Source organism: Aquila chrysaetos, chromosome 8, assembly GCF_900496995.4.
Source record: "Aquila chrysaetos chrysaetos chromosome 8, bAquChr1.4, whole genome shotgun sequence".
NCBI classification, from domain to species: domain Eukaryota; kingdom Metazoa; phylum Chordata; class Aves; order Accipitriformes; family Accipitridae; genus Aquila; species Aquila chrysaetos.
The window spans coordinates 45,700,159-45,725,277 of record NC_044011.1 but is presented as its reverse complement, the minus strand read 5'-3'; the positions used below and the strand labels follow the sequence as shown (position 1 = coordinate 45,725,277).

The 25,119-nt window shown below is 42.3% G+C and overlaps 1 protein-coding gene across 5 annotated transcripts in view; it reads left to right on the top strand.

Moving 5' to 3' along the window:
* FLI1 (Fli-1 proto-oncogene, ETS transcription factor) overlaps window positions 1-24,544 on the top strand; it is an 89,301-nt gene extending 64,757 nt beyond the window's left edge. For 3 of the 5 annotated variants that reach the window (XM_041125126.1, XM_030022943.2, XM_041125127.1), the window contains 5 exons: window positions 5,058-5,126; window positions 18,169-18,234; window positions 19,549-19,611; window positions 20,915-20,962; window positions 21,955-24,544. In XM_041125126.1, coding sequence (XP_040981060.1) covers window positions 5,058-5,126; window positions 18,169-18,234; window positions 19,549-19,611; window positions 20,915-20,962; window positions 21,955-22,484 — 776 coding nt within the window. In that variant the 3' untranslated portion in view covers window positions 22,485-24,544. The remainder of the gene's footprint in view (window positions 1-5,057; window positions 5,127-18,168; window positions 18,235-19,548; window positions 19,612-20,914; window positions 20,963-21,954) is intronic. The other 2 variants (XM_030022940.2, XM_030022942.2) reach the window with 1 other exon arrangement.
* Window positions 24,545-25,119: the final 575 nt, after the last annotated feature.

Below are 25,119 nucleotides of genomic sequence, written 5' to 3'. Positions count from 1 at the left end.
TGCAGAATTACACACTTTTACAGGAAATCGTAAGGCAGTTTTGTGAAGCCAGTGCTGCTTTGGCCAAACCTGCTGACTTTGGCTGGGCAAATCAGATGCTTTGTAACCGGAAATGTTTTTGAATTCCCACAAGATAAATACTCAAGTGAGACTCTTGAATTGTCTTATTGATAAGACTTGAGAATTGACAGAAAGAGACGAAGAAGGAGTTGTATGTTTTTTGAATCAAAGAACCAGGCTGAATTTGAAAAGGTTGGCAGAAGAGTTGAATTCTTCTGTTGCTTTAGCTCCAGACAGCATCTCCAGTGATAGTCTCAAGTGTTAGGTGTCCCATTAGTTGGGGTGTTCAAAGAGAGTACCAGAGGAATTTCATTCTTGCTCTCACGGTGTAAGCCTGAAGCCCTGGATTCAATTGTTCAGAAGCAAATTCCTGATTGATCTTACCTACCTTTAGATACCTGAAGTCCCTAAATTAGAAGTCTGGTCACACTGGTCTCTGTTTATAGAAAAAAAGCAACAGGGCATGTTGAAATTCAGGGTAGTAGTCCCTTAGTTCACACATGGCATTTAAATGCCTGAAAATAGGAGGGATAAACCTTTTCCTCAGTTCCTCTGTGCTTCAGTTTTACTTTCTGTAAAATGGAGCTAGTAATCCTGCCTTCTTGTTGGTCTTGTCTGTTGAGATGGCCAATCTGTGGAACAGGGATTGTGTCTAATGTCTCTCAAGATCCAGCACAATGGAGTCCTAATGCAGTTGCAACATTTAAGTGCTGCTGCAATGCATGCTGAATAATAATCATAAACATATAATGTTCTGCACAGGGAACGCCTACAATGATTTCTATGCTATTAAGCAAAAAAACCCAAGCAACTTTGCTGGATTCAGACAAATTAGTTATTCCTATTTTACGTGGATGCATACGAAAGGAGAATTCAATCCCAGTCCATCCCCAGCTTTTATGATTATAAATTTCTCTGTTCAGCCCCTTGGGTTGTTCTAAGACGTCATGCAAGTGCTGTCCTTATTAAAGCAAGCTCCTGTCTGAGTGGAGGTCAGGAAGCCTCTGAAGAGCATTCCTTTCTGTGCAGCTGTTCCTAGCGCTGCCTAATGACAGTCTGGTTTCTGGATTGCTGGTTAACTCCCTCACGGAGTAACGCCTTCGAAAGGAGCTTATTGTTTTTCCAGACTGATTTCCAGCGGATGTTTAGTGCTGAGCCTCTGAGCTCAGTGCCATGGGGAGATGGGCTTTTTTCATGATTTTTCCTCTCTTGTAAGGTTGTTTGTTTCAGAGACATCCAGCTCTGCTCCTGCTTAGAGTGGAGAATACGTGATGGCAACAAAACACAGGAGAACTTTGGGGAATCGCAGATCTATAGGCTAGATTACATCTGCCCAGTCTCTCTCTTGAAAGATATTCGTCCTCTCAGGATGTTAAACTGGATATGTGATGACTAGCGAATCCTCAACTTTGGTGTTTGTTTTCCAAGAAATAAAGGTGGTCTGAACTTTCTGAGCCTGTTTGCTAGGCAGGCAAGAAGACCCCCTGAAAATTAGCTGCCTGAGAAGGTTTTCAACTTCTTACACCCCTGATCAGGGTAAAAGCATTCTTAAAACTGCTGATAAAGTATGTTATTTTGGCACATCTGAGTCCAGATTGAAAAAATAAACTGGTAACATCTGCAAGACCTCTACAAAAACTCAATCTTAGTTTTGGAGACAGAAGGTTCAGGTGAGCTATTTAATATAGTCAAGACTAAACCAAACTCATATCACAGCACCTTTAGTCTTCAGGCAAAACTTAGGTCTGGATCAGAATCATGCAGTTGTTTCCTGTTTCCGTAACCTATTGAAGCAGTCAGGAATTCAGACGTCTCTGATCTTTAGATTTCAGACTTGCAGAACCCAGCTCTGCAGCACACTCTATCCTTTGGAGTCTCTCAAAACACTCCCCAGTAGTTTTTTCAGGGAACTTACTGTCCATCCTGTTCAAACAATCGTCTGTCTTTAAGTGTTTCTTCCAGTTTCCTCTCCAAAATTGTGAAGCCATGCCTTGGCTTTTTCTTCTTCTCATTCATCGCCCTGCACCTTCGGACTCCAGACTGAATGACTGCTGTGCCAGTACCTTTTTCAAACACAGTCTGCCTGGTGAATCTTCTCCAGTCAGCCAATGGGCAGTGCGAAGGAAGATTTTAATTGTTTTCATGCTATGTTTGGGATGAACATCAAAAGAAGCCTGAACTGTCACCTCCTGTCCTTTTTCTCTCTAGTTATGGGGGGTCAGTTGTGTGTGGCGTGTACAAACGAAAAGAGCCTGAAGGGGAAAGAATGAGACTGTGGTGAGAAGCAGAAAACTGCTTTGTGGTTTCAGGCCATATATTAATGCCAAACAAAACTATACTGCTAAAAGCAGCAGAACTCTGACTCTACCAGGAGATGTGGAGGGAAGGCTACATGGCCTTCAGAAGGTGAGGATAAAAAAAGGCTTCCAGATTAAATAGACTTCAAGATTGTGAAATCAAGATGTTCCTGCATCTCAGAAGGATGAGCTGCCTTGTGAAAAGGAAGGCTTTATGGGGAAAAAACTCTCCTGGTCTGTTTTTCAGTCCTTTTCCATCTTCCTCTAGTTAATGCAAGGGAAATAAAAGAAGAAAGGAAAAGGTGGGGGGAACCATAAGATAACATGTTTAATATTAATTATAGGAGAATAGCCCTGCACTTTATTAATAATACCAGCGTTTCCAGAAAAAGCTGATTTAATCTAAGGTGTCACTGACCCTGTGAGGGGTAGGGGGAATAAAAACAAAATGAAAATTCATCGCAGCCAAAGTTTTGCCCAAGAACAAGTAAGGGAGGGAGCAGCCTGGCCTCTGTCTGTCTGCTTCTCTCTGTCCTGATCTGTGTCTCTGGCTTTCTCTCTTTTCCTCCTTCATTGAAAACCCTTAATAGGAAACACATTTCCTTTTCTGTGGTGTTCCCACCAGAAACCTCAGACTGTCGGGCAAAGGTGAGAACTTTTAGCAATTAAACCGGGGGAGGCGCCGTCCCTTTCCAGTGGCTTGGGCTGCATTTTTTAGCATCAAGTAGCTATAGGTTGATCATACAGGCTTGTTCAGTGCTATTCATCACCCCACCCCCACCTCCTCAGCCAGTCAGTGCAAACAGGCATTTGCAGCCTATTTAGTCATAGAAAACTGTGTTTCTGAATTCCCCAGCACTTCCCTGTCTGGCAGGGGCAAGCTAGGCTGGGCGTTGCATTCAGGATCTACTTCAAATAACCTGAAAAGGAGAGAGTGGCGGACAGGAGTTTCCCCACAGATATTCAAGAGAGAAAAGCCAAAGCCAGAAACCATCTGATGAAAACATGAGTTAGGTGGACAAAGCTGTAGTAATTCCTCCTCCAGCAGCAGCAAAAGACCAGCCAATCTTTAAATATTCGAGCCAATCACTTTGGCTATCTGCAGCTTTCACAGTCAAGGTACCCTTGGGATCCCTTTGAACTCTTTGCCTCCTAGTTTACCACATTATCCATCCTGGTCTTTTGAAACATCCCCTGTCTTGTAGCATCTGGTAGCATCCATACTCCACTCCCTGTGAGCAGGCTTTGTTTTCCAACACCTTCTACCTCTGTGTACATGCTGGCTTGTGCACGTCTTTGGCTTTGTTTGCATTTGGGGAAGAAAAGAAATCCATAGGAACACAGGGCCAATAACATCCAGCACCTGCAATGGCTATTACTTCTGGCAGTGAACTGCCTAATCCTCAGCTCTCACAGGAAAGCGAGACATACTATGAGTACTACTGAGGGGCAAGTGAGGTCAGTGTTATTTGGGATCATGTGGATTAGAGGAATGTGGAGACTGCATGGCTTAGTCACAAGATCCTAATCAGTTAGTATTATAGTACCTGCAAAAGAGGTATTCTTAGCCCTGCCAAAGAATCTGGGGTTGCTCAGGGGCAGCATAGCATATGCAGAAATCTATACTGTTTGCTGTGTGTTGCTTAGGACCAAGTACCTTAAATGGGACAGAATCTCACTGAATAGAGGGCTGTGTAGGTATGAATAGCAGAAAGTGTCTGTAAAAGCACTTTTCATCCATACCCATCCATGGCAAGCTTGGTGCCCTGCTCCAGTTCACATCATCGGTCCCTACGAAGAAGGACCCTCTACTTTGTTAGGAATGTCACCACCTGATGCAGTAGAAACTTTTTCAAAGAGCTATCGGAAAGGTGAGCCTGGAAGATTATGTAGGATAAACACATATAACTAGACAACCATGAAATGTGTATTACATGCTGGCTTCCAAGAGTTCACAGGGCCTCTTCCTCCCTTTCCAGAAGAGTTTACAGGAGAACCAAGGTAAAATGCTTAGAAAGGCACATTTCCACTGTAGACTGTGCAAAACAAAGACCCTTCCAATGGGGTCTTTTTCGTGCTCCTCTTGAATAGTTTTGTTTCAAGTGGGGCTGGATGGAAAGGCCGCTCCGAACCAAGAAAGCCACTTTCAAACTCCACAAAGCATGGGAGATGCTGGAATACCAGTGAGATTTTTGCAGCTGTTGGCCCAAAACCAAGCATGTGACACTCTAAAAATGTTCAGATCCTGACAGTGCAATTCATGTCACTTCTACTGTATGTTGTTCCTCAAACAGGAAATTTCTCTATTACAGCAAGAGAGAAAAGCTTCTTCCTTATCCTGTAATACAATCTGTGCCGTAATAACTTCTAGAGGCTTTGCTGTGGTAGATATTGTACCTGTATAAATGTACTATACAACCTCAGCCTTTTATCACAGTTTTCAATGGAGGACATCAAGGCACTCAGTGAAGGAAGCAAATGTCTTTATTTTGGTTTGCAAGCGGAGAAACAGTAGCACATGTGTGACATACAGCTACCAAGCTTTTAAAAGAATTTCATATCCATCATAGAACATGTGTGCCTAATTGTCTGAAAAATTTGGTCTTTAGATCCTAGCGATAGCGTTTTCTACCTGCCTGCATGGTTCCCCACTGGCAGAGCAAATTCAAACTGCAATAACTCCTTTTCTTTTCATTATAGGTAGCTCACTGCTGGTCTACAATACTCCATCCCACACAGAAGCTTCCTCACGTCTTGCCACCAAAGAAGGTCAGTCTTTTGCATATAAATGTCCTGGCTTCCAGTGCTCTCACAATGTTTTTGATTGGGTTAAAACTCAACCTTTTATGTAATATCTTTGGAATGAAAATGTTCTGATCTGCTATGCATGCACAGCATGGTTAAAATAGAATAATTCACAATCTGCAGCCCCATCCATGCTGAAAATCACATCTCCACTTGTCCAGCCAACATTGTGGCATAAAATGTATATCTGTCCTTTTCACACTTGTGTATTACTGAGTTGATGAACTGATGGCATATTTTCTGTTCTTTATGTGAAACAGTTTGAAATCTCAGATATATAGCAAGGACTGAGACACTATTTCTCTCTGAGTTAGTTCATAGTTGAAAGATAAAATTTTCTCACAATAAATTCCATTACTGAATAAAGGCCGGTCAGGTCTTCCAAAAGCATTCATGAATCTTTTAGCTAGTTTCAACCAACAAGGAAGACCAACTGCATGTTTTTGACACTTTCATTTTGGAACATTTTGATTTTCTTTTTCAAATAACCCCAAATTTTTAATCTATTAGAAATTCTAGTCATGTATACAGAGCTTAGAAACCTTGAAGTGCTCTATAACTTACTGTGTAGGACTAGTAGCCTTGAGTTTGGTCTTCCTTTCCCTTTGTGTAACTGCAGGAACTTTGGTTTCGTTCAGCGAACTATGTTCAGCTCCTCCACTTGAAAAACTTCCAGGAAAAGTGTGAAATCTCATGTCTGCCATATGAGATAACACACCTAGAAGCAGCCTGCTCTCATGCTGAGGCAGTTTCCTCACCTCATATATAAACATTTCTATGCTTTTCAGGAGAACATGGCTTCATTGATGAGCCACAAGTTTGCATTTCAAAGAATAGTGGGGAAAGGCAGAAAGTCTTTTATTTAAGCAGCTGGGGAGAGAGAGACAAAACCCCCCATTTCACTGAAAGGCTACAGCAAACTGAGATCACACATTTAACAAGCTTCTGCATGGTGCGTCTGGCTGCTTCATTGACTAGCACTGCTCTTAGAGCCAGCACTTCTTTCTCATTGTACCACGCTGCATTTCATCTCCAACATCTGTCTTGGACCCTGGACACAATATCGGTGCTGTTTTTTACAGCAGCTTCTTTTGTCCAGCATATAACTATCTATTTGAGCTGTCTGTTCCCTAGCATGCTGCTCTCTCTTTATGAGACAGGCATTAGTTGATAAAACATGGTACATTACAGAGACAAAGCCATTCAGGCTTTTCTGTGACTGACTACTTTGACACTAACAGCCATCTATTTAAAATTAATAAAAGCTAGGCTTGCTCCTATTTGAATAAAGCAGACACACATACACGTGTTCCTCCACAATTTCCCCCATAAACGTACATGCGCATCCAAGACTGTGCTCTTTCTGTCTCAGGCCAGGTGGTTGCTAAAAATAAAGGGAAGAAAGCTGCAATTTTTTTTATTAAAGAGAAATGCTCTGTGTAAAATTGAACTCCTCTGAATTTTTTATACCCTTTATCTTTGCAAGTTGGGCCTAGAGTCACTCAGGCAGAAAGAAATTTGAGGGAAAAAATGTTCCTCCCCCTCCATTTTTACTGCCCTCGAGTGTGTTTCTTTAGTGCAGCTGACAGAAGTTTGCTTTGATTTCTGTCAGCTAGGCGTTTTTAATTTTACATGGTACTTTCATCATGTGTCAATAAAGGACTAAACACACCCATGGGATAGTCAAATAAAAATTAAGAGCTAGCATAGAAATGTTGAAATCCCATCTATTCCCCTTACATTTCTTCCTACAATGCATAAATTTCCTCTGCATGCATTTGATATCTGAATACTGTTCTAGGATAAACCGACCCACTTCAACCTAATGTAACTGATTCATGCGCCAAATATTATTCGTGAGATAAGATGACAGGATAAGAGACATGTGAACATGACAGGCTGACTGATAAGGAATTGGAGGAGTAGAGTGAAGTGTCTTGTCCAATATCACAGAAGAAACTCGTGATGGACATAAAACTGGACTTGGAATTCCTCAGCCTCGGTCTAGCCTGTTAGGCAACAAGATTTTCCTTGCTTCCTTTTAAGGCTTTTTAATGGGCTCGCTTCAAGATGATGATATTCTTTTGGAAAAGGAATTTCAGGTTAAAAATAATGATTTTTTATAAGTATTTTCTTGTTTCCTTAACTTCTCAAAAGATGAAACATTTTTCTTTATGTTAATGCATCTTGAACCTACTAATCCTGTAAACATTTATTCTCTCTATGCCTGTGAATAAAAACATACAAACAAATTTTTCTAACCACCTTCCCTTGAGGATTCAAAAGCAGGAGGAGGTGATGAAATAGTACAATACATGTCAGAGATAGGAAAAAAACACTATTTTCTTCACTCCTCCTGTATTTTTTCTTGCACGTTCTCTAAGATCACATAGCTAATGCAAATAACCTGCTTATGCAAATTCCAGGGAGAAATGCATGCTCTTTGTATACGCTTACACCATGCTTAATACAATGTATTCCATCCACATACTGTAAAAAAGAACCTACATGGCAAAAAAAGGTACAGCTGCAACACAGCAAGATGCAGATGTTTCAGATGCAGCATACGGCTCTGCTCTGTCCCGAACCTTTACAGACATAGCAGGGCATGCTCTGTAGCCACAGCAAGGACGATGTCACGCAGGAGCGCAGGGCACCACTTGACCTGTGGCCCACGCTGGCAAGGGCAACACTGCTGTCACAGGACTGGGTTTCGCGCCATGGCTCTGGAGACAGAACTGCCTTGGCTGGTTGCAGCTGCAGACTTTACTCCCTTTTTCCCCTTCTATTTTCTGCCCTCTCACTTCTCTTCTGCAATGCCAGCTCTGCACACAGAAGAACCTGTAGCACTGCTTTAGGAGAGTTAAACTGCTTTCATAGGAGAAACAGATACTGTAAACTTATACAGCTGGTGCACAAAGCATATGCGTTTTGTTCTCAGACGAGATAGGTAGAAACCTTGTCGTGTTCAAAGGACTCTTGTTGCCTGAGCTTCTTTGCTTCTCAGCCTCATAAACACTCAAAAGTATGGTATTTAGCGTCATTGGTACAAATTGTCTTCAGCTGCCTTTGAGAAATAAATTGCTCTAATGAAAATCACCAGTATTTTTTGGCTAGAGAACAATTTTCTGGAAAATGAAACGAGGTTGCTCTCATTGCTGAATGGAAAGATTTGTGTCCCACTCCCAGCGCTCCGCTGGAGAGACGGTCTGTTTCATTTTCCGTGACTGTTTGGAGCAATGACTGACCTACTGTAGGTACCGGAGACATGGGAGAAGAATCTGAGACCACATTATCTGCCCAAGTCCATGGAGATTTTAAATTGCTCGCCTTCAGAATGTTGTCATTTAAGTAGGTTTCCATAGGGAAATGGAAAGTATATTCACATACAACAACATTTAGGAGGCCAAAGGGCTGTGTCCCGTGTGGTTGTGAGCATCCTGGCCTCAATCCAACACATTTTTGAAGTCCATGCTTACTTTTAAGTATGTTGGGGTCTGCATAACTCTCATGTTTAATATACAGGCCTGAATGCTGTGAAGGATTTGAACCCAAGCAGGATAGTGCTGGCAGTTTCCAAAGAGGCAGAATCGGGATGTGTTGATGTGTAAAATTACATGTGTCTAAACAGGCATGTAGGAGTGTCTGGTGTGGTATATGTCGTGCTTTGCAGTATGTGCCGATACACAGTAAAGTGGGTATTTGTGCAGTGAGGTGGCAGAGTGGGATGAAGGAAGGGTCAGCTGATAAGGGCTACACCCGCACATCACGCCTGAGAATTTAGTGGAGCAATTTTGTGTGGCTGTTTGCCTCCACGTTACAGGTTATGTATGATCTTGACTAAAAGGCTGGATTCAGCACGGGTTTTTATCCTCCAGCACTGTCCTCTGCATATGTCAGGCTCAGCCTAAGGCAATATAGTTAGCTTAGAATAGTGGTAAACCAGCACTAGCCCAAAGTCTCATAAATCCAACGTAAATTCAAGCAGAACACAGGAAAAACTGATGTGCTACCTGCATTTTCAAAGGGGGAATAAATTTGTATGTGAATACATGAATATGGATATAGGAGGTGAATTTTAAGAATGTAGTCAGTGGCCATCCCATTTTTATGTTTACATTATAGAAGTGTTTGTGTGAACAATAAGGATGTTTGGGTATAAGGTGTGTTTGCCTTTATGTTTTGTTCAGTTGTTGGCAAATTTAAGAAGATAAGCAAATCAGTGGGCTCTGAAACGCACACAGCGTGGTTTCCCGTGGGTTTGTACCCATGTTCATTGTGAGCCCCTAAGGAAGAGTTACCTGATTTTGGAGCATTAATAAGATCTCTCTCACACAGATGCCTGGTACCTAACAAAATACGAGTCCGTGCAGCTGCTTTTCTTGCCATCAGGGCTGCAATCTCTCTCCTCTTTCCCTAGCGGTTTCCTTTAAATTGGTAGAAACACTTTAAAACTCATGTCTCCCACTTGTCAAATTCGGTGACAATTTTGGGTGACGGGTTCAAAAGTTTTGGGGGACTGGAGAGAGGGGGGCAAAGAGACCACAGGCAGCGTGGCTGCATAAGCATGGTTCCTACAGGAAAATGGTCTCCAATTCCTGCATAAAATTCTTCTCTTGAAAAGGCTATTTTTCAGGTCTAAAAGGTTGTCATGTGAAAAATATTGACCAGTTTCAGTCAACTCTTCTTTTGAGTGTGTCAGTAAGGCCCCTTGTTCACAGCAAAGGTTATAAACCCTCCAGTCTTAGTCGTGTCAGAGAAAAAGCAGTTGCAGCTTTATGCCCTCTTAATTGTCTGTACATGCTAAAACATTTGTCGAAGATATTTGTGTGCCTGGTGATGAAATATCCCATTTTTAGCTCTGTAGCAGAAAAAGGGGAGGCTTTTTTGGTGCTGCTTTTATTTCAACTGTGTGGCCAAACCAGGGATTTACGATTTCAGGAGAGACAGTAGCTAGCGCTCTTGGATTTTTCTTTTTTTCTTTCTTTTTTTTTAATTGTTTTCCTTTGAAATTCCAGAGTTAGTGTTTTGTCTGCTTTCTCCCTGACCCTCTTCGGAGGCAGGCGCGTGTTTTTTCACCAGAAAAACTGGAAACAAAGAATCGTTGTCTTTAAGCTGTAGCAGGCAGGAAACCCAACTCACAAGGGATCACCCTGAGCCAGCGCTGTCCCAGAGTAGACTCCAGTTCTCTGAATTCAACCTGACAGCTTGTCTGGAGCACTTTCTAAGTAACCATTATCCTTCCTTTTCTCCCAGCAAAAGAGCTATTATTTTTTTTCCTAGGGTGCACTGCAAGCAATGTTATTGCACATGTGGGGGGGTTACACATTTGCCGGGGTGCAGTCCCTCCTGTGAAAAGCTCTTGGAAGCACTTTGGCCGTTTCCTAAGACAAGAGTAAATTTGTTTCCTAGTAATGTGTTAAATGGGCAAATGCTCTAAAAATGCTAGCTGCAATGTCTGCGCATGTGTGTCTTCCCTTCCCTTTTCTCATATGTGTATATTGCTGCGTCTAGCTTTTTTCTCCGTGAATATGCGTTTCTTTTTCTTTACTTCTGCATTTGCGTATTTTTCAATAAGTGCAAACTGCAAGCACATTACTGTTTGGTTTTACCCCCTTGTGTGCTGGGGGGTAAAATATGCACAGTGCTGTTTGCATATTTGTGCACACTCGTATATGTGCTTTGGATGAATGTGATATATGTGTGCAAAGGGTGCTCAGAAACGTGCCTTTTGGAGTATGCAATTGTATGTCTGCTTTTTTGCTCAGTAGCGTGCCTGTCTGCATGTGGCTGTTTGTGTCTGCAGCCCTGCGTAGCTCAGTAACATGTATGTTGACTGGAAAGTGACTACTTTTCAAAGCTGGCTCTGCGAGGGATTCTTAGGACACATACTTCACTCTTCATGCACTGTGCATTGGGACTTCTGCTGCTGATATTAAAAAAAGCAACAACAAAAAAAATTCTCATTACTTCCTCCTTTTCTTCATAATGTGTCTTTGTAAGCGTTGCACAGGGTAACTCAGACATGAATCAGGAAGTTCCACCGCTGCATGGCTCTGGGATGTTTTTCCAGCCACGCTCGCACAACTGGGGGCTGTCGCCTATGGCTCAAAGCAAACACGGAGTGACTCCAAATTTTGAGGGCCAGAGCCCCCTCTGAGTCGGGGAGCAGAGCTCCAGGCTCTAGAGCTGTGGAGCATAGGAGCTCCCTCATCTCACACTGCCAGGCTAAGTCTAATGAGGGAGAGGGAACGCAGATCTCAAGCTGGAGTGACCTGCTTCGGAAGGGACCAGGACTACCCTAAGCACGCCCCGTCTGTGCAAACTGAATGAGTCCCCTTTTAAAATCCTGAATCCTAGTTCTGTGCATGCACTATGTTAAGCTCCACATCGTGTCTGGTGCTGAAAATAAGTGGGCTTTGGCCACAGTACTTTAATCCAACACTGGATCTAGAGTAGGAGTTAAATCGGAAATGTTTGATTGCTCTGATCTGTGTGTCCATAAGGATAGCAATGCATAACAGGGCTCTCAGCTACTTTCAGAGATTTCCCAAGTTAAACCTGTTCTTCATGTCCATGTTCTGCAACAGATTTCTTATGTGAACCCAGCAGTCAGTCCCTTCTCACTTGGTTTGTGCTGACTTCAAGTCAAAAACCAATGTTGTTCCAAGCCTGGACTTTGCTCTTTGTGTCAGTTCCTCATCTGTAAAACAGGTTAATAGCAATGCAGAGATGTTTGACAATTCTTTTTTTTTTTATATTGTGAAATAATCAAATAGTCTGATAATGTAGAGTAGAAGTTACTTTGAAATTACTCTGCGCTCAGCTGATTGCTTCCTTTTAGTGGAGAGACTTAGAATTACTTAATTCCACATATGATCCCTGTACTGGTGATTTTTTAGTGCAAGGAGCAGGACACTGTGGTCTTGAAGCAGAAATGAATGAGTTTAGTGCTTGAAGGCACTGGAAAGTCTTACATAATCATGAGAATGGTCATAGTAATACTGGCCATGAATGACGTACAGCATGACATATGGCATACATGCTAAGTAATTGTTTTAATTTGCAGAAATAGTAAATTGAAAAGTAATTCGTTGCAAACCAAATGATACTGTGGGTGAGATTTCGAGGCCTCAGTGTACACAGTTATGACACCCATGTAAGTCATACCTGGGCGTGTGCCATAGGGCTAAATGTTAAGGGAAGCTAATTGCCAACTAGCATGAACCACCTCTTGTAGCGGTTTGAAAAGGCCGGAGGACTCCTCATACTCTGCTCTGCTTCCTAGTCCCATTCCACTATCTCTGCCACACACTGTAAATCCTCCTGCAGACAAATGATAGCATCCAGAGCCTTCACAGCTTTGTGCTAAGAAAAACTGTATCTAAGCAAATCTCTTGCTGCTGACATTGTAAGGTTTTACACTGTATATATTGAGCATTTAGTATGTATACTTGGAGCCAGAGTGGGCCTGGGAAGAACCTTACAGACTCTACAACCTTTATGTTTGCTGCCATCATTTAAAACAATGCATCTAATGTTTCTAGGAGGAGTTGGAGGTGTTTTTGGCTTCCTTGCTCCTCCAGAAACCCACAGTCTAGGTTTCTTCTCTCCAACTGGCTTTAAACACAACCCCACCTCTTCAATGCGATCTCCAGGAGGTTAAATGACGGGAGTGTGAGGGCTGGACACTCAGCCGCTTGGCAGGCCTTGCTTACATGTTTGGTTTGCAGCAGCAGTGTTTTTTGTTCCCATGCGCCTACGTTGGGACTTTTCCAAGATACCAGAATAGTGCCACCACACATACCTCACTTTGGGAGGAAAAGCGGTGAGGTCCTGTGCCCTCCTTTCTCTCTCTCCCTATAGAGTAGTTGCCACAAAATAGACCCCAAGTGACCACTTAGATTAATCACATGTCTGGATCCCCTAGGACACCTGGTTCTGCTTTCCCCATTTAGAGAAGCTAATTTAAATTCCAGCCACCAAGCCAGGATCCTTTCTTCCTACTGAAGCGGAAGGACTCATTGCAAAAACCAGACTATGTTCTGCGTGGAGAATCCCATGGATCTCATAGCCCATAGCCTTAGGACAAGCCACTTTCCATCCTCTGGCTGCCTAATCTCCTTGGAGGTATCAGCTCCAGTAGGCAGAGATTGGCGGGCTCTTTCTATTGCTTAGCACCTACCATGCTGGGGAATCTAGATGGCTCCACAAGTTTGCTGCACATACGTTTCTCCAGACATCTTCTACAAAAGCTGACTGCAGCAAGAAATCCCATCTCAGGGGATGAAAGCTTCTTGGGAGGTTTCAAGCCACGCTTAGCTCTGCGACAGGGCTCCTCACAAGGGAAATGTGGTGGGGATAGCGATTCGCTCAGGCAGAGCTCAGCGTTTGGATGCTTCTGTGTTATGTATAGAATTACATTTCAGGATGCTGTTCAATTCGGACACGCAGTCCCATGGCTATTGTGTTAACCCAGGCATGACACTGCCCACGGGTCTGACAGAGAGAGCTAACGTCACTCTGCACCTTGACAGTGAGCCCCAACAGTTCATAAAGCAGACAGTGCCTGGCTGGAAAAGAGCTGCTACTGCTGCCAATGATGCCATGAATACAATAAATATGCCATGCTATTCCTTCCCAGCCTTGCTTGCAATTAAGAACACTATGCCAGCATAGACGGCATTTCAGGTAAGATTCCCCCATAGTGCCTATAAAGGATTTAGTCCATAAATGACCCAGCCCCGCTGTATCCATCCTAGAACCAAAAGGCCTGAAAAATGAGGATATTGCAGGCCCAGTGCCCATCCTTCTCCTGGAAAGCCTTATCAAGGCTGGTAGCACAAAACTGTGCCTGAATCTGGTTTGACTGAAAAAGCTCCTACAGAGAGAGCAGGATGAAGGGGCTGTCAGCACTCACCGAGCGGCTCAGGAAGCACAGGGACTGTGAGCCTATTGTTCAGTTGAAATCCCCCCCCTTTGCTTCTCCCCTCTGTCCCAAGCTCTCAGATTTATAAAACACCATTTAAAAAAAATTTTTTTAAGAACTTTTTAAAGCTTATCAGAGAGGGTTTGCTCTCTAATACATCATACTTTAAACACAGATTCCCTAATGGCTTGTTCATTGGACTGCATTCAAGCTGAAAGGACTGTGAGGCATCTGGGATCGTCTTGGTGTGGAAATCTGCTTGGGGATTTTAAGCCTGATTTCCTAGGGAAATGAGTCTGTGCGTGTCCGTCCATCTGCCCCTAGCCCATAGCAATACTTGAGCCTATTAGTCTGTTTAGACTAAATGTGATCCAGAGGTATGAGGAACAGGAGTGAAGTAGCACTCAAGCTGTGAGATGAGGGGGGGGCTGTCTGTAAAGGTGGGCTGGTGGTTTAGCAGAGCCTGCCTTATCTTCCTGACTGTAATGCCATGCCTCCTACACTTACAAAGTACAACGTGCAGCCGTTCTCCTCCTCCATGTCACATAGTCTCATTCAGGGGATCCCTGGGACACACTCCTCTGTTTCTTCCTCACAACAAGTCCTTCCTTTGTTGCACCAGACAGTCTGACCAGAAGAAACTGCAGAGGTTTGGATAACTTAGCTCATCTCTTGAACTTTACGGGACAGCCTGCCTAATGCCCAGTCTTGATCTTGCTAATTTTGCCATGTTCTAAGCCTTTTCTCAGCCTTCTACATAGCCTAGCAGGTTGTTTTATTACTGTGTTAATTCTGATTTACATCTCATTCCAGAGGAATCAATAGACTTTGAAAGGGGAGTTGCACAGCAGAGAATGAGAACTTCCAAATGACACAGAGGGTGGAGAGGTAGGAGCTGAGGGAGTTTTGAGGTGAGAAAGTATAGACCGAGGATAGAAAGGGTGCAGAGACCAATGCTATGCAGTCTGTTCCACACAGCCTGATTTCTGGGAAAGCCACTTCATCTGGAAAAGGCAGCTAAAGCCTGAGGAAAATGTGTTTATGCATGTAAATAAATAAAATTATATTTAACCTTCTTCCCAGGCGTGCTGTGAGTGTGAATGTTTGCAAAGCTGTGAGATCCTTAGTTGAAAGGTGCTGTGAAAGTGCAAAGCATTATTAATATCCTTTACCTTACTCATAATAGAGTATGCATTCATTCTGGGGAATTTCTGGACATAAACCAGACAGCTGCAGAATGACATTTCTTGAAAGCATCTATGATTTATTTTCTGCTCTTTAATTCCATTTTGTATTGAACACACATTTGTCATAGGACTGTTGTTCCACTGGGCCTTTTAAGTCTAATACAGACTTGGGGACCTGATCCTTACCTGGTATAAATTTGCCCCTAACTTCACTGTAGCTATTTGCTGATTTACGCCAGAATAGGACCTCAGTCCAAGTTTTTTAATTGAATTTCCATAGCATGGCAAGTTTGGGTGTAAAATCCAAGTGGTTTTAATGACAGATAAGACTCTCCCTGTAACTAACCGTCTGGCTGGAGTTCTGTAGGATCTCTTCGAGCCACTGGGCGTCAGGTCCTGGGAATGATATTGTTTTTGCAGAAACTCGAGTCTCTGGATAGGTTCCCTGGCTCTGCATTTTCCATTTTGTTTTAAACACATTCAGCTTTAGAGTCTGGGCCTGTAAGCTGGGAGGGCTGGTGTGGTTCTTTCACGTTGCACGGATTTTTGTGAAAACAAAACAAAAATAGCTTAGTGGATTTGGACTTTTGGGGTTTTTTTGAGAGGGAGAGAAAGAGTTGGAAATTTGCACTAGCTGAGTGAACACATTTCAATAGCAATGCCTGTATTGCTAACTATCATATTTAACCCTTCTTACCATTGCAAAGTCACGCTCAGAGCTAAGTCTCATCCTAAACACAAGTATGGCTGCCTCTATATATGCCCACACTTTACTCCATAATCCATACTATATAGGGAAAACTGAGGCAAAGGGACTCATCTGAGGTACGCTAAACCTGGATTAAACCTGGGCTGTCACATGCACACTGCCCTTCCAAGCTGATGTTTTACATCCTAAAATGTACGCTACAAGGAAGTCCATTCAGAGAGGGTTTGAACAATAATTTTGACCAGGCTTAGCCAAAGTTATCTGGAGAACCAAGCTTTGATCCTGTAAAGCCCAAGCAGCCATAGCAATACACGCCTGGTCAGCACATGTGATTGTAATAGTATCACTTATTGGTTAAAAAAACCCTCAGGAGATGCATTTTACACTCTTTCTGTGACACTGTGAGAAGAGCAGGCTCCTCCTCTGTGACAAAGTTTCTCCATCTGGAGGAGGAGGATGATCATCTATCCAGATGATGGCCTATTTGTTTACTCAAAACATGCTGATGCATCTGAATCAACCAACCCATTTGTAGCAGTTGATTCACTTTGGTCAATTATCTGATCCAAAAGAATCAGAGAAAATTGAAAATTTTCAATGAGTTCTGCTACTTTTTGTAAAGGAATTTTTTCTCTAATTTGAAAATAATTTTTCTGTTGGAAAATTAATTGCTACCTTTCTTTTTAACAGGCTCAACATGTAAATGACATTTCCATTAAAATTACATAATGGCAAAACTGTTTCTGATTGAGCTAACCAAAATGTACATTAGCATCTCCATCGGTGGAAATTTCTGAGGTTCTGCCTTTCTCTCTTAGTGCAGAACTCTCATGTTTTTTTCAAAATATTTCTCAAAACATTGCTCTAGCTCTAGTTGTAATACTTCTGAAGGATATCCCAGGGGAGAAATGAAAGTCAGAGCCTGGCTGCAAAGAGGACATGGGAAAAGCCAGTGGTTACTTCAGACCTCATCTCTGCTCTCCTGATTTCAGTCACTCATAGAGCAGCAGCCCAAGCTCTGGGTGCACTCAGATGAAGTTAGGATTTGCATGATAGGTTTCCAGCAAGGAAAATGCCACCCGTGCAAATAGCATCTTATTTACAACGATGACAACTGCTGAGGACTGAGCTTGGGAATAAAGTTCCCTGGCAGCACCAGGTTGCAAGCCAGTTTCCAGCTCTGCTGCTCCTTGCCCGGCCACGGGAGTGGGGACAGGGCTCCCTTCTGGGGACAGCACGGCTGGGGCTGCCACCTCCCTCTTTCAGAGATGTCCCCTCGCACTCTTTGTACCAGGCTGAAACCGTAGCAGTTTGTTTTCCAGTCTGATCTATTTGCAGTGGGGTTTGCGGTTTCTAGTAAAAAGGGAAAAAACAAATAAGTAAAATAAAAATAAAAACAGGCAGATTACATGAGCTCTGTTTTCCCCCCATTCCCCTCTCTTCCCTCCTCCTCTTTCTCTCCCTCTCTTCCCCTCCCCTTCCCTCTCCCGTCCCTTCTCTGTTTTCCTTTTCATGCCAATAACTAGAAGGCTGTAATTTCAAAGCTGCAGCGGCTTTCCCAGCACCGGGAGGAATGTGCAAGTGCCTGGGATGTTTCCGCAGGGAGCTGCGCAGCCCCACTGTGCTGTGCAGCCCAATGGGGCACGAGGCAGTGCTCACTCCTTTCCAGCGGCATGGTCAGAGGAGCATTCTGAATTTCACTTGAGAGGATGCTTTTTCCCCTTTTCCCCCTCCTTAAAATAGCCTCCTTATTGTGCGTGTCAAGTCCTTGGCCTCCCTGGGTTTTAAAGTCGCCATTTATTTTCTGTGAAATAACAAAAGGGTTCATCTCATCCTCCTTTTCTGCCCATGGTCTTCTGTCATCTTGGGATAAGAGAAAGGGGGTCTCCTTTTGGATGGGATGAGTTGCACTCTAAACCCCATTGAGTGCAATGACTATACTTCATGATCAGAATGTGTCAGGCTCAAGCGTTGCCCAAACAGCTAGTCCCAACTGCTGTATTTACACACTCTTGCCTTTGTGAGAGGGCCAAGAGAGCATAGGAGATATGGGAGAGGAAAAATAATAGATCTGCATAATACCAAGCTAGCTGAGACCAAGATACAAAGCTAGATTCTTGCAAGTTTTTTCTGGGAAGAGTTGATTTCAACCCCTCTGTGCCTGTTGTCTTTTGTCATTAGATTCCTCCTATGATGCAGTCAGGAGAACAGGATGGGGCAGTAATATGAATTCTGGCCTCACCAGAAGTAAGTTTTCCCAATGGGAATCACAAATTCTGCAAAGGAAGATCAAAATGAGACTGTGGGAGAAGACAGGCATGGCTGGCTTGTGTTATGAGCATCAGAAGGGTGGAAGATTCGGGGATAGTCAGTAAGATAAGAGCTAGAATTATGTTATGAAAATAAATAGAAATTGACACAAATATTTTTATTATTGAATCATGTATTAAAGATGATAGCACAAACCTCTAATACTTTCAGGATTTGATTAAGGGGCCAGGAGCAGATTCTCCATACAAACATAGACTCCATGTTAACCACCTGCCTGGAGTCCTAGTCTAGTGTCATTTTTTTAGGGACAGATATAGACAGCTTGGGCAGATTTTGAGAGTTTCTTGCTACTTTTCAGAAAGTAAGATTCTACACAAAGTCTAGCAGGCAGATAGGGCCCCTACTGCACGAGCCCTACTCGTGCAACTGTTCTTGTTTTTTACTGGTTTTATAGTGTCCTTGAATTCACAGTACACTCTGGGTGACATCTCATTAAAAATATCAGTTCCCTGTCCCTAAAGACTGTATTCTGGCTAACATAACCAGCTGATACTGAGCCCCACTCTCCCCTGCTTCCACTGCTGGGGCATATCCCTGTGCAGCCGTGCAAGGTGGGCACATTTGACTCTCAAAACGATACTACTGGGTGCAAATAAATGTGGCAGAACCTGGCTGTCAGATTACACTTCCTTTGCTTTGGAGCTTTCTGAGCTATGCGCACTCTAAATGTGAAGACAATTCTTTGAGTTATAGTTTTCTGTTATGAGAAATGATATGAAGAGGAGGAACAGATGTTAATGTTGAAGTGATTCAGAGAAATGGCCATGATATTTTCAACAAAATGTTTGATTTGATAAATGCAAAAGTTTTTGCATAAAAAGGATGCTTTAGAAAAGAATTTACATTTCCAAAAAATATTGAAAATAGTTCCAACATGGAAGAAGGTCAGAATTTATACATTTTAAATAATCCAATTCTCTGTTCAAAACATGGATGTAAACTAGAATGGAAGTTAAGTTGCAATAAAAGACAGAAAATTAATAAAGAATCTACATGACATTTTTTTCTTGCCTCATCTGCATATTTTCATTTTACAGTGAAAGTTTTAATTTCTAGTGAGATCTTTTAATTTTATAGTGCAATTTCAAAAATATCAGCTCTTAGGATCAGAAAACTTCTCCCACCCCAGTTGCTATTGTTCCTGTTCAATGTGTCTTGTATTTGCCTTGTTCTCTGTTCATTCCTCCTCTTCTGTTCTAGTACATATAAGATCTTTCTCTGTCTTTACAGGCCCTCCTGTTGCAAGCACGCAAAATGTGAATAAGACAACAGAACAGCAACGTCCCCAGCCAGGTAACTGTTGATTTTGTCACTGCTGCGTTTGCTAAGTAATTAGATTTGTACTAGATTGGGTGAATAAATGCGTTGAGCAGCACCAACCACGGGCACAGGACAAACAGGCAGAGCCTTACAGGAGAGTCTCAGAATAATGAGTCAACTGTGACCGAGCAGTGACATTAATTGTTCCAAACTGTTTCTATTTTACTGCATTGTCCTTCCCCATTCAAAAGAAACATCCTTGTTTCAGCTGAGTCACATGCAGTGCCTAGCATCAGTTACATCTCCTTTGAAGCATCATGACATGCCATGTAATAGGTCTTGAAGCAGTTAGGGGCACGGAGCTGTTTATGCTGCAGCAGTGGAGTGTCTGCTTGTTACCTCTTCACCTCTGCTGCAGTGATGTTCAATGGATGTATCTCCAAACAGAATCAACAGGGCTTCCCCTGCGTCAGAGAAAACCAAATAAGAAAGGCAAACCCTGTTGGGCAGCAAGCAGTAGTGTTTCCTGCTAGTTTCCCAAGGGGCCTTTGAAAAGCTAAATACCACCTTTTCTGCTTTGCACAGCTGCTTTCTATCCCCCCCCCCCCCCCCTTTTTTTTAAGGGTTTGGTTCTTTTGGCATCGATTCAATCCACAAGCAAATGCTATAGATCCAAATCACCAAAACCAGAGAGAAGCAAAGGAGAAGAGTAGAGATTAGGGCTGAGGAGGCCCCACAAAAAGGGAAGGAATTCATTCCTAATAAATACATCGCGGAGTTTTCAAGAAACATTCAGCCTCATTGGAGCCAGTGACAAAACTCCTGTTACTCTCATTTGTCTAATGCTCTGTTTGCTTCAGTAAGGGAGAGTTGGGTGAACATTTCATTGACCTCAGAGGGAAGCAAGCTCAACTGCTAACAAGTGAATTTGAAAATGTCATCTGCTGTCCAGCTCTTTTTATTAGGAGAAATATATTTGCTCCTGATTTGTTACTGGTCTACTATCCCACACTGCTTTTTTTCATGTCTCATGTTTTCTAGTTGACACATAAGTGTAGGGTATGTCCAAAGAGATTACAGACTGTGAAAGCAGGCAAGTCTGAAACCAATGCCAGAAACACTGTGCCATTTTGGATTCCATAAATAATTGGTGGTTGTTTGCTAAAAAAGAAATAAGAAACACATCACGTCTGTTCCAGGCCCTAGGAGAAGAGGCAGTAAAGAAACAAAATGAAGATCTGAACTGGTTTCTAGAATAAACAATAATGAACTGTTGTTTCTTTTTTGATGAAACATTTTTTAAAATATCTTTTGTTGGGTGGTTTGTTTTTTTTAGATCCCTATCAAATCCTGGGGCCCACTAGTAGCCGTCTTGCCAATCCAGGTGAGTTCATCTTTAAATTTCTGACCGCCATTATCAAAGGGGTTAGCTTTCCTTCCGATCTGCTGCTCCAGTCTGTACTGGATGAGTAGTTGCTGTCCTCTACCATTGGGGTAGGCTGTAAGAGCCATTGACCGTAGCAGCTGTGCTCTCACAAGTGCTTTTGCAAAAATGGATACCGGAAAGTGAGGGAAGTGGTGCAACATCATCTTTGCCAGGACAAAATCACCATCCTGAATGTTCTTACCCAAAACCAGAATTCCCTAAGAAGAGTTTTATAGGGGACTTAAATGCTGGTCTCTCAGATTTGCGGTATGGGTTGATTTTTCACTGTCTGCTATGGATTAGCTAAATGAAAGGCATAAAACTTCTCTGAAAGTCACCACCTAATAACTGTCCCTAGCGTGTCACCTGCAGAAAACAATCCCTGACTTTGGGGAATAAGACCGGGAGTAAATCTTGCTTGAACTAAACAAACTTGTGTACATTGAAAGCTTGTAAGGAAACATCCTCATAAGGCTCTTCACCATTAGTATAACCACACCGAATAAAACTAGGAGTCATCTAGTCTGGTGAAGAAATAATCTTATGTAACTCAGATCACCAACTGGAAAGAAAACTGTAGGTATCCAAAACAATATCCATGGTAAACAGTAAGGAAATGAGAGTTGAAATATACTGTGTTAACTATGCAGTGAAAAATTTTGCAGAACAGTATGCTCAGGGAAAAGCCTGTTTATGAATAGCCCGAAGATTTTAAGGCCAAAGGCGACCATTATGAAATCTAATCTGACCTCAAACTCATGAACAGAACAAAGGGTTGACTAACTTGTTTGCTGGGAACAGTTTATCCATTCCTACATAAGACTTTCTAAGGCTTGAAGGAGCAGTTCCCAGTAAAGATCGAGATAGTCCTTCTGTTTCCTGCCTTTGTCTTTGCTTTTAAGCAGGAAACACAATGTCATTTCCTTTCCTCTTTGGCTTGCTTCTCGCAGGGAGCGGGCAGATCCAACTGTGGCAGTTCCTCCTCGAGTTGCTGTCGGACAGTTCCAACGCCAGCTGTATCACGTGGGAAGGGACCAATGGGGAATTCAAGATGACGGACCCTGATGAAGTGGCACGGCGCTGGGGAGAACGCAAAAGCAAGCCCAACATGAATTATGACAAGCTGAGCCGAGCCCTCCGATACTACTATGATAAGAACATTATGACCAAAGTGCATGGCAAAAGGTATGCCTACAAATTTGACTTTCATGGCATTGCCCAGGCTCTTCAACCTCATCCCACTGAATCATCAATGTACAAGTATCCATCAGATCTCTCCTACATGCCGTCTTACCATGCCCATCAGCAGAAGGTGAACTTTGTACCCCCGCACCCTTCTTCTATGCCTGTCACATCATCCAGTTTCTTTGGAGCAGCCTCACCTTATTGGACCTCCCCTGCAGGAAGCATTTACCCAAACCCCAATGTCCCTCGCCATCCCAACGCCCATGTATCACCACACTTGGGCAGCTATTACTAGATGCTTTTATCTTCAAGTGGCCTTTATCAGTCTGGTTGGACTTTTTCTTTACTTCTGGGATTTTTATGGTTTTTTGGGGGACCCTTAATGGATAATTGTGGCCTTTCTGGGGAAGAATTAAAACTGGATATTGGCTATTCCTGGATCAAACCTTTTACTTTTGTAACTTTGCCTCTTGTGTCTTGAACTGAGAGATGGATGCTTCTTTGGGCCAGTACTCTGCATTTTCTTTGGTTTTTAACGCTTATGTCCTCTGTAGGAATTGACTATGAAGATTGTTCACCGTTACCTGGAATGATTATTAGCTTTTTGATGAGAGAAATTTTTAAGGATTCAAAGGCTTTTAACAAGACATAGATCCAACTGTGGGTCGTAGGAAAAAATGACATGGGTTTTTTTTTTTTGCTGTGGAGAGGGTAGGCAATTTGACCATTAAGTGGAGGACGTTGGGCTGCAGGGGACCGCAACTGGAATCTTAGCTTTAAGGCAGATGAGGATTTTCACCCAACTGGAAATTAAATATATATATATATATATATATATATTCATATATATATATGTACTTGTATATTTTAAGAAGTAAAGGGCATTGAAGGAACTTTTCTAGAGTGTACAACTTCATTAGACTGTGTATTAACTCCAGAAACATCAGAAACCAGAACAAAAAGTAACCTAATGTCAAGCACAGACATTCCTTGAAAGCAAAAGTGAAGTAAAATAAATGACAGCAGGCCCCTGAGCTCTGCCAGAGTCTTAGGGATCTCTAAATGCTACCGATTCGCGAACGCTGTGCGTTTGTCAGACCGTCATCCAAAGGGTCAACAAATCAGAAGGCAAATTACTGTATAAATTATGCAGAGTTATTTTTCCCTATATCTCACAGTTTTAAAAGAAAGATTAAATAAAACGAGTTGACCTCGGTCACAAATGCAGGTTTGTTTTTTACTATCAGCTCAGTTGTTTGTGGGTTGTTTTTGTTTTTTTAATATAATTTGTACATCTTTTCAATCTGTACATTTGGGCTGTAGCTTTGTACTTTTTGCTAGAAAAAAATAAAAAATAAGACATGAGTAATGTATCTGTTGGAGGTAGCCTTGGTCCTGCAATTGGATCCATAATTGAACCCCAAAGTAGCCAGGAACCTTCCCGATTTCCCTGGGTTTGTCTAGAGTAGAGTTTTTGCTTCTATAAGCCTGTCATAGTTGTCTGCAAATTAACTCCACTTAGCTAACATGTTTGCATTGAAGCTGATTGAAAACATGCACCAGCATTTTAAAGCAACTATTTAAATATTTTGTGATTATTTTTCACCAAAATCTTGAACTTTAGAAAGATCTTAACCACTTCATAGATAAAATTATCAAACACTTCTCATAACATCTTTTTGAAAACTTTCGCTGGGGAGTTTCATTTAAATTTTAAACGTCCAAAAATTCTCAGCCATCTCTAATTTTGCACATGTTAATTTGATGATCCACAAATGGTGGTTTGGTGCCATAAACAGAAGGGTAAACCACAAGCATTTATATTTTAGAACAGATGTCTGGGGGGGGTGAGACTTACATGTACAACCTATTAGCTAACTTGTATTAACTGGCAACCAATTAACAGGATCACAAATATCTAGTCTAGACATAACCTCTGGGACTCTGTGTGGGTGCAAGATTTGGTCCATGTGCATCTGATTGCAGGATGAGAGCCTGAAACCAGAACATTATAGTCTGCTCATAACTTTAAACAGAAGCACTGATGCCATTATTTAACAAAATGGAAAAACAAGATCAAGCTAATCAGTTTAGGTCTTAGTGCTTTTGGGATGTTTATAAGTAACATTACTGCAATAATCGCAAAATTTAAGTATGAAGAAATTACCCATGGAAATGGGGCTTTTGCTACTATATATATGCAATGTACTTTTTGGATATTAAAATATATATAATTTTGCAAGCTATCTTGGTGTTTTTTAAAAAATGTATTAAGTGTTACAATGAAACTGTTGTATGAAGAGAATGATGTAAAAAAATGTGACAAAATAAATGGTGGTTTTCTTCTCTAAGGCATCATATTGTCCCACTCTCTCCCTCCCCTCTCATACCTGCAGATAAAGCATGAACTTTGCCTCTAAATTAAATTTAGCTAAAAAGGAAAACAAAGCAGCTCCACAGTAGTGGCAATCAATCCTTATCACTACAAAACAATATTGACCTCTTATTCCAGAAAATTGGTGTCTCTGGAGCCGGTGTTTATCAGACCTAATTTAGTTATTGAAGTGTCTGAATCAGAAACCTAGGCTCTGTCTTTTGTCCATGGAGAGAGAGAGAGAGAGAGAAAGTGGTAGAGTAGCCAAAGCTTGAGGAGGTGAAGTGTCTCACATGAGGGTGCTGGCCGAGCTGGGAGCAGACCCTGGTCTGGTGCCCCAGCGATGGGGTCACAGCACCATGCCGAGTGCCAGGACACGCAGCCTCCCCGCGAGAGCCATAACTGACCCAACAGGCATCGCCGTCTGTTTGCTCTTTAGGGTACTCAAGAAGTCATTGACAGAATGTATATGTGCAATGCTGTATGTATTACCAGCCTGCCTGCCTGCTCATGTTTCTCACCTATCCCCAAACCCCAGGGAAAGCCAGTGCTCCAA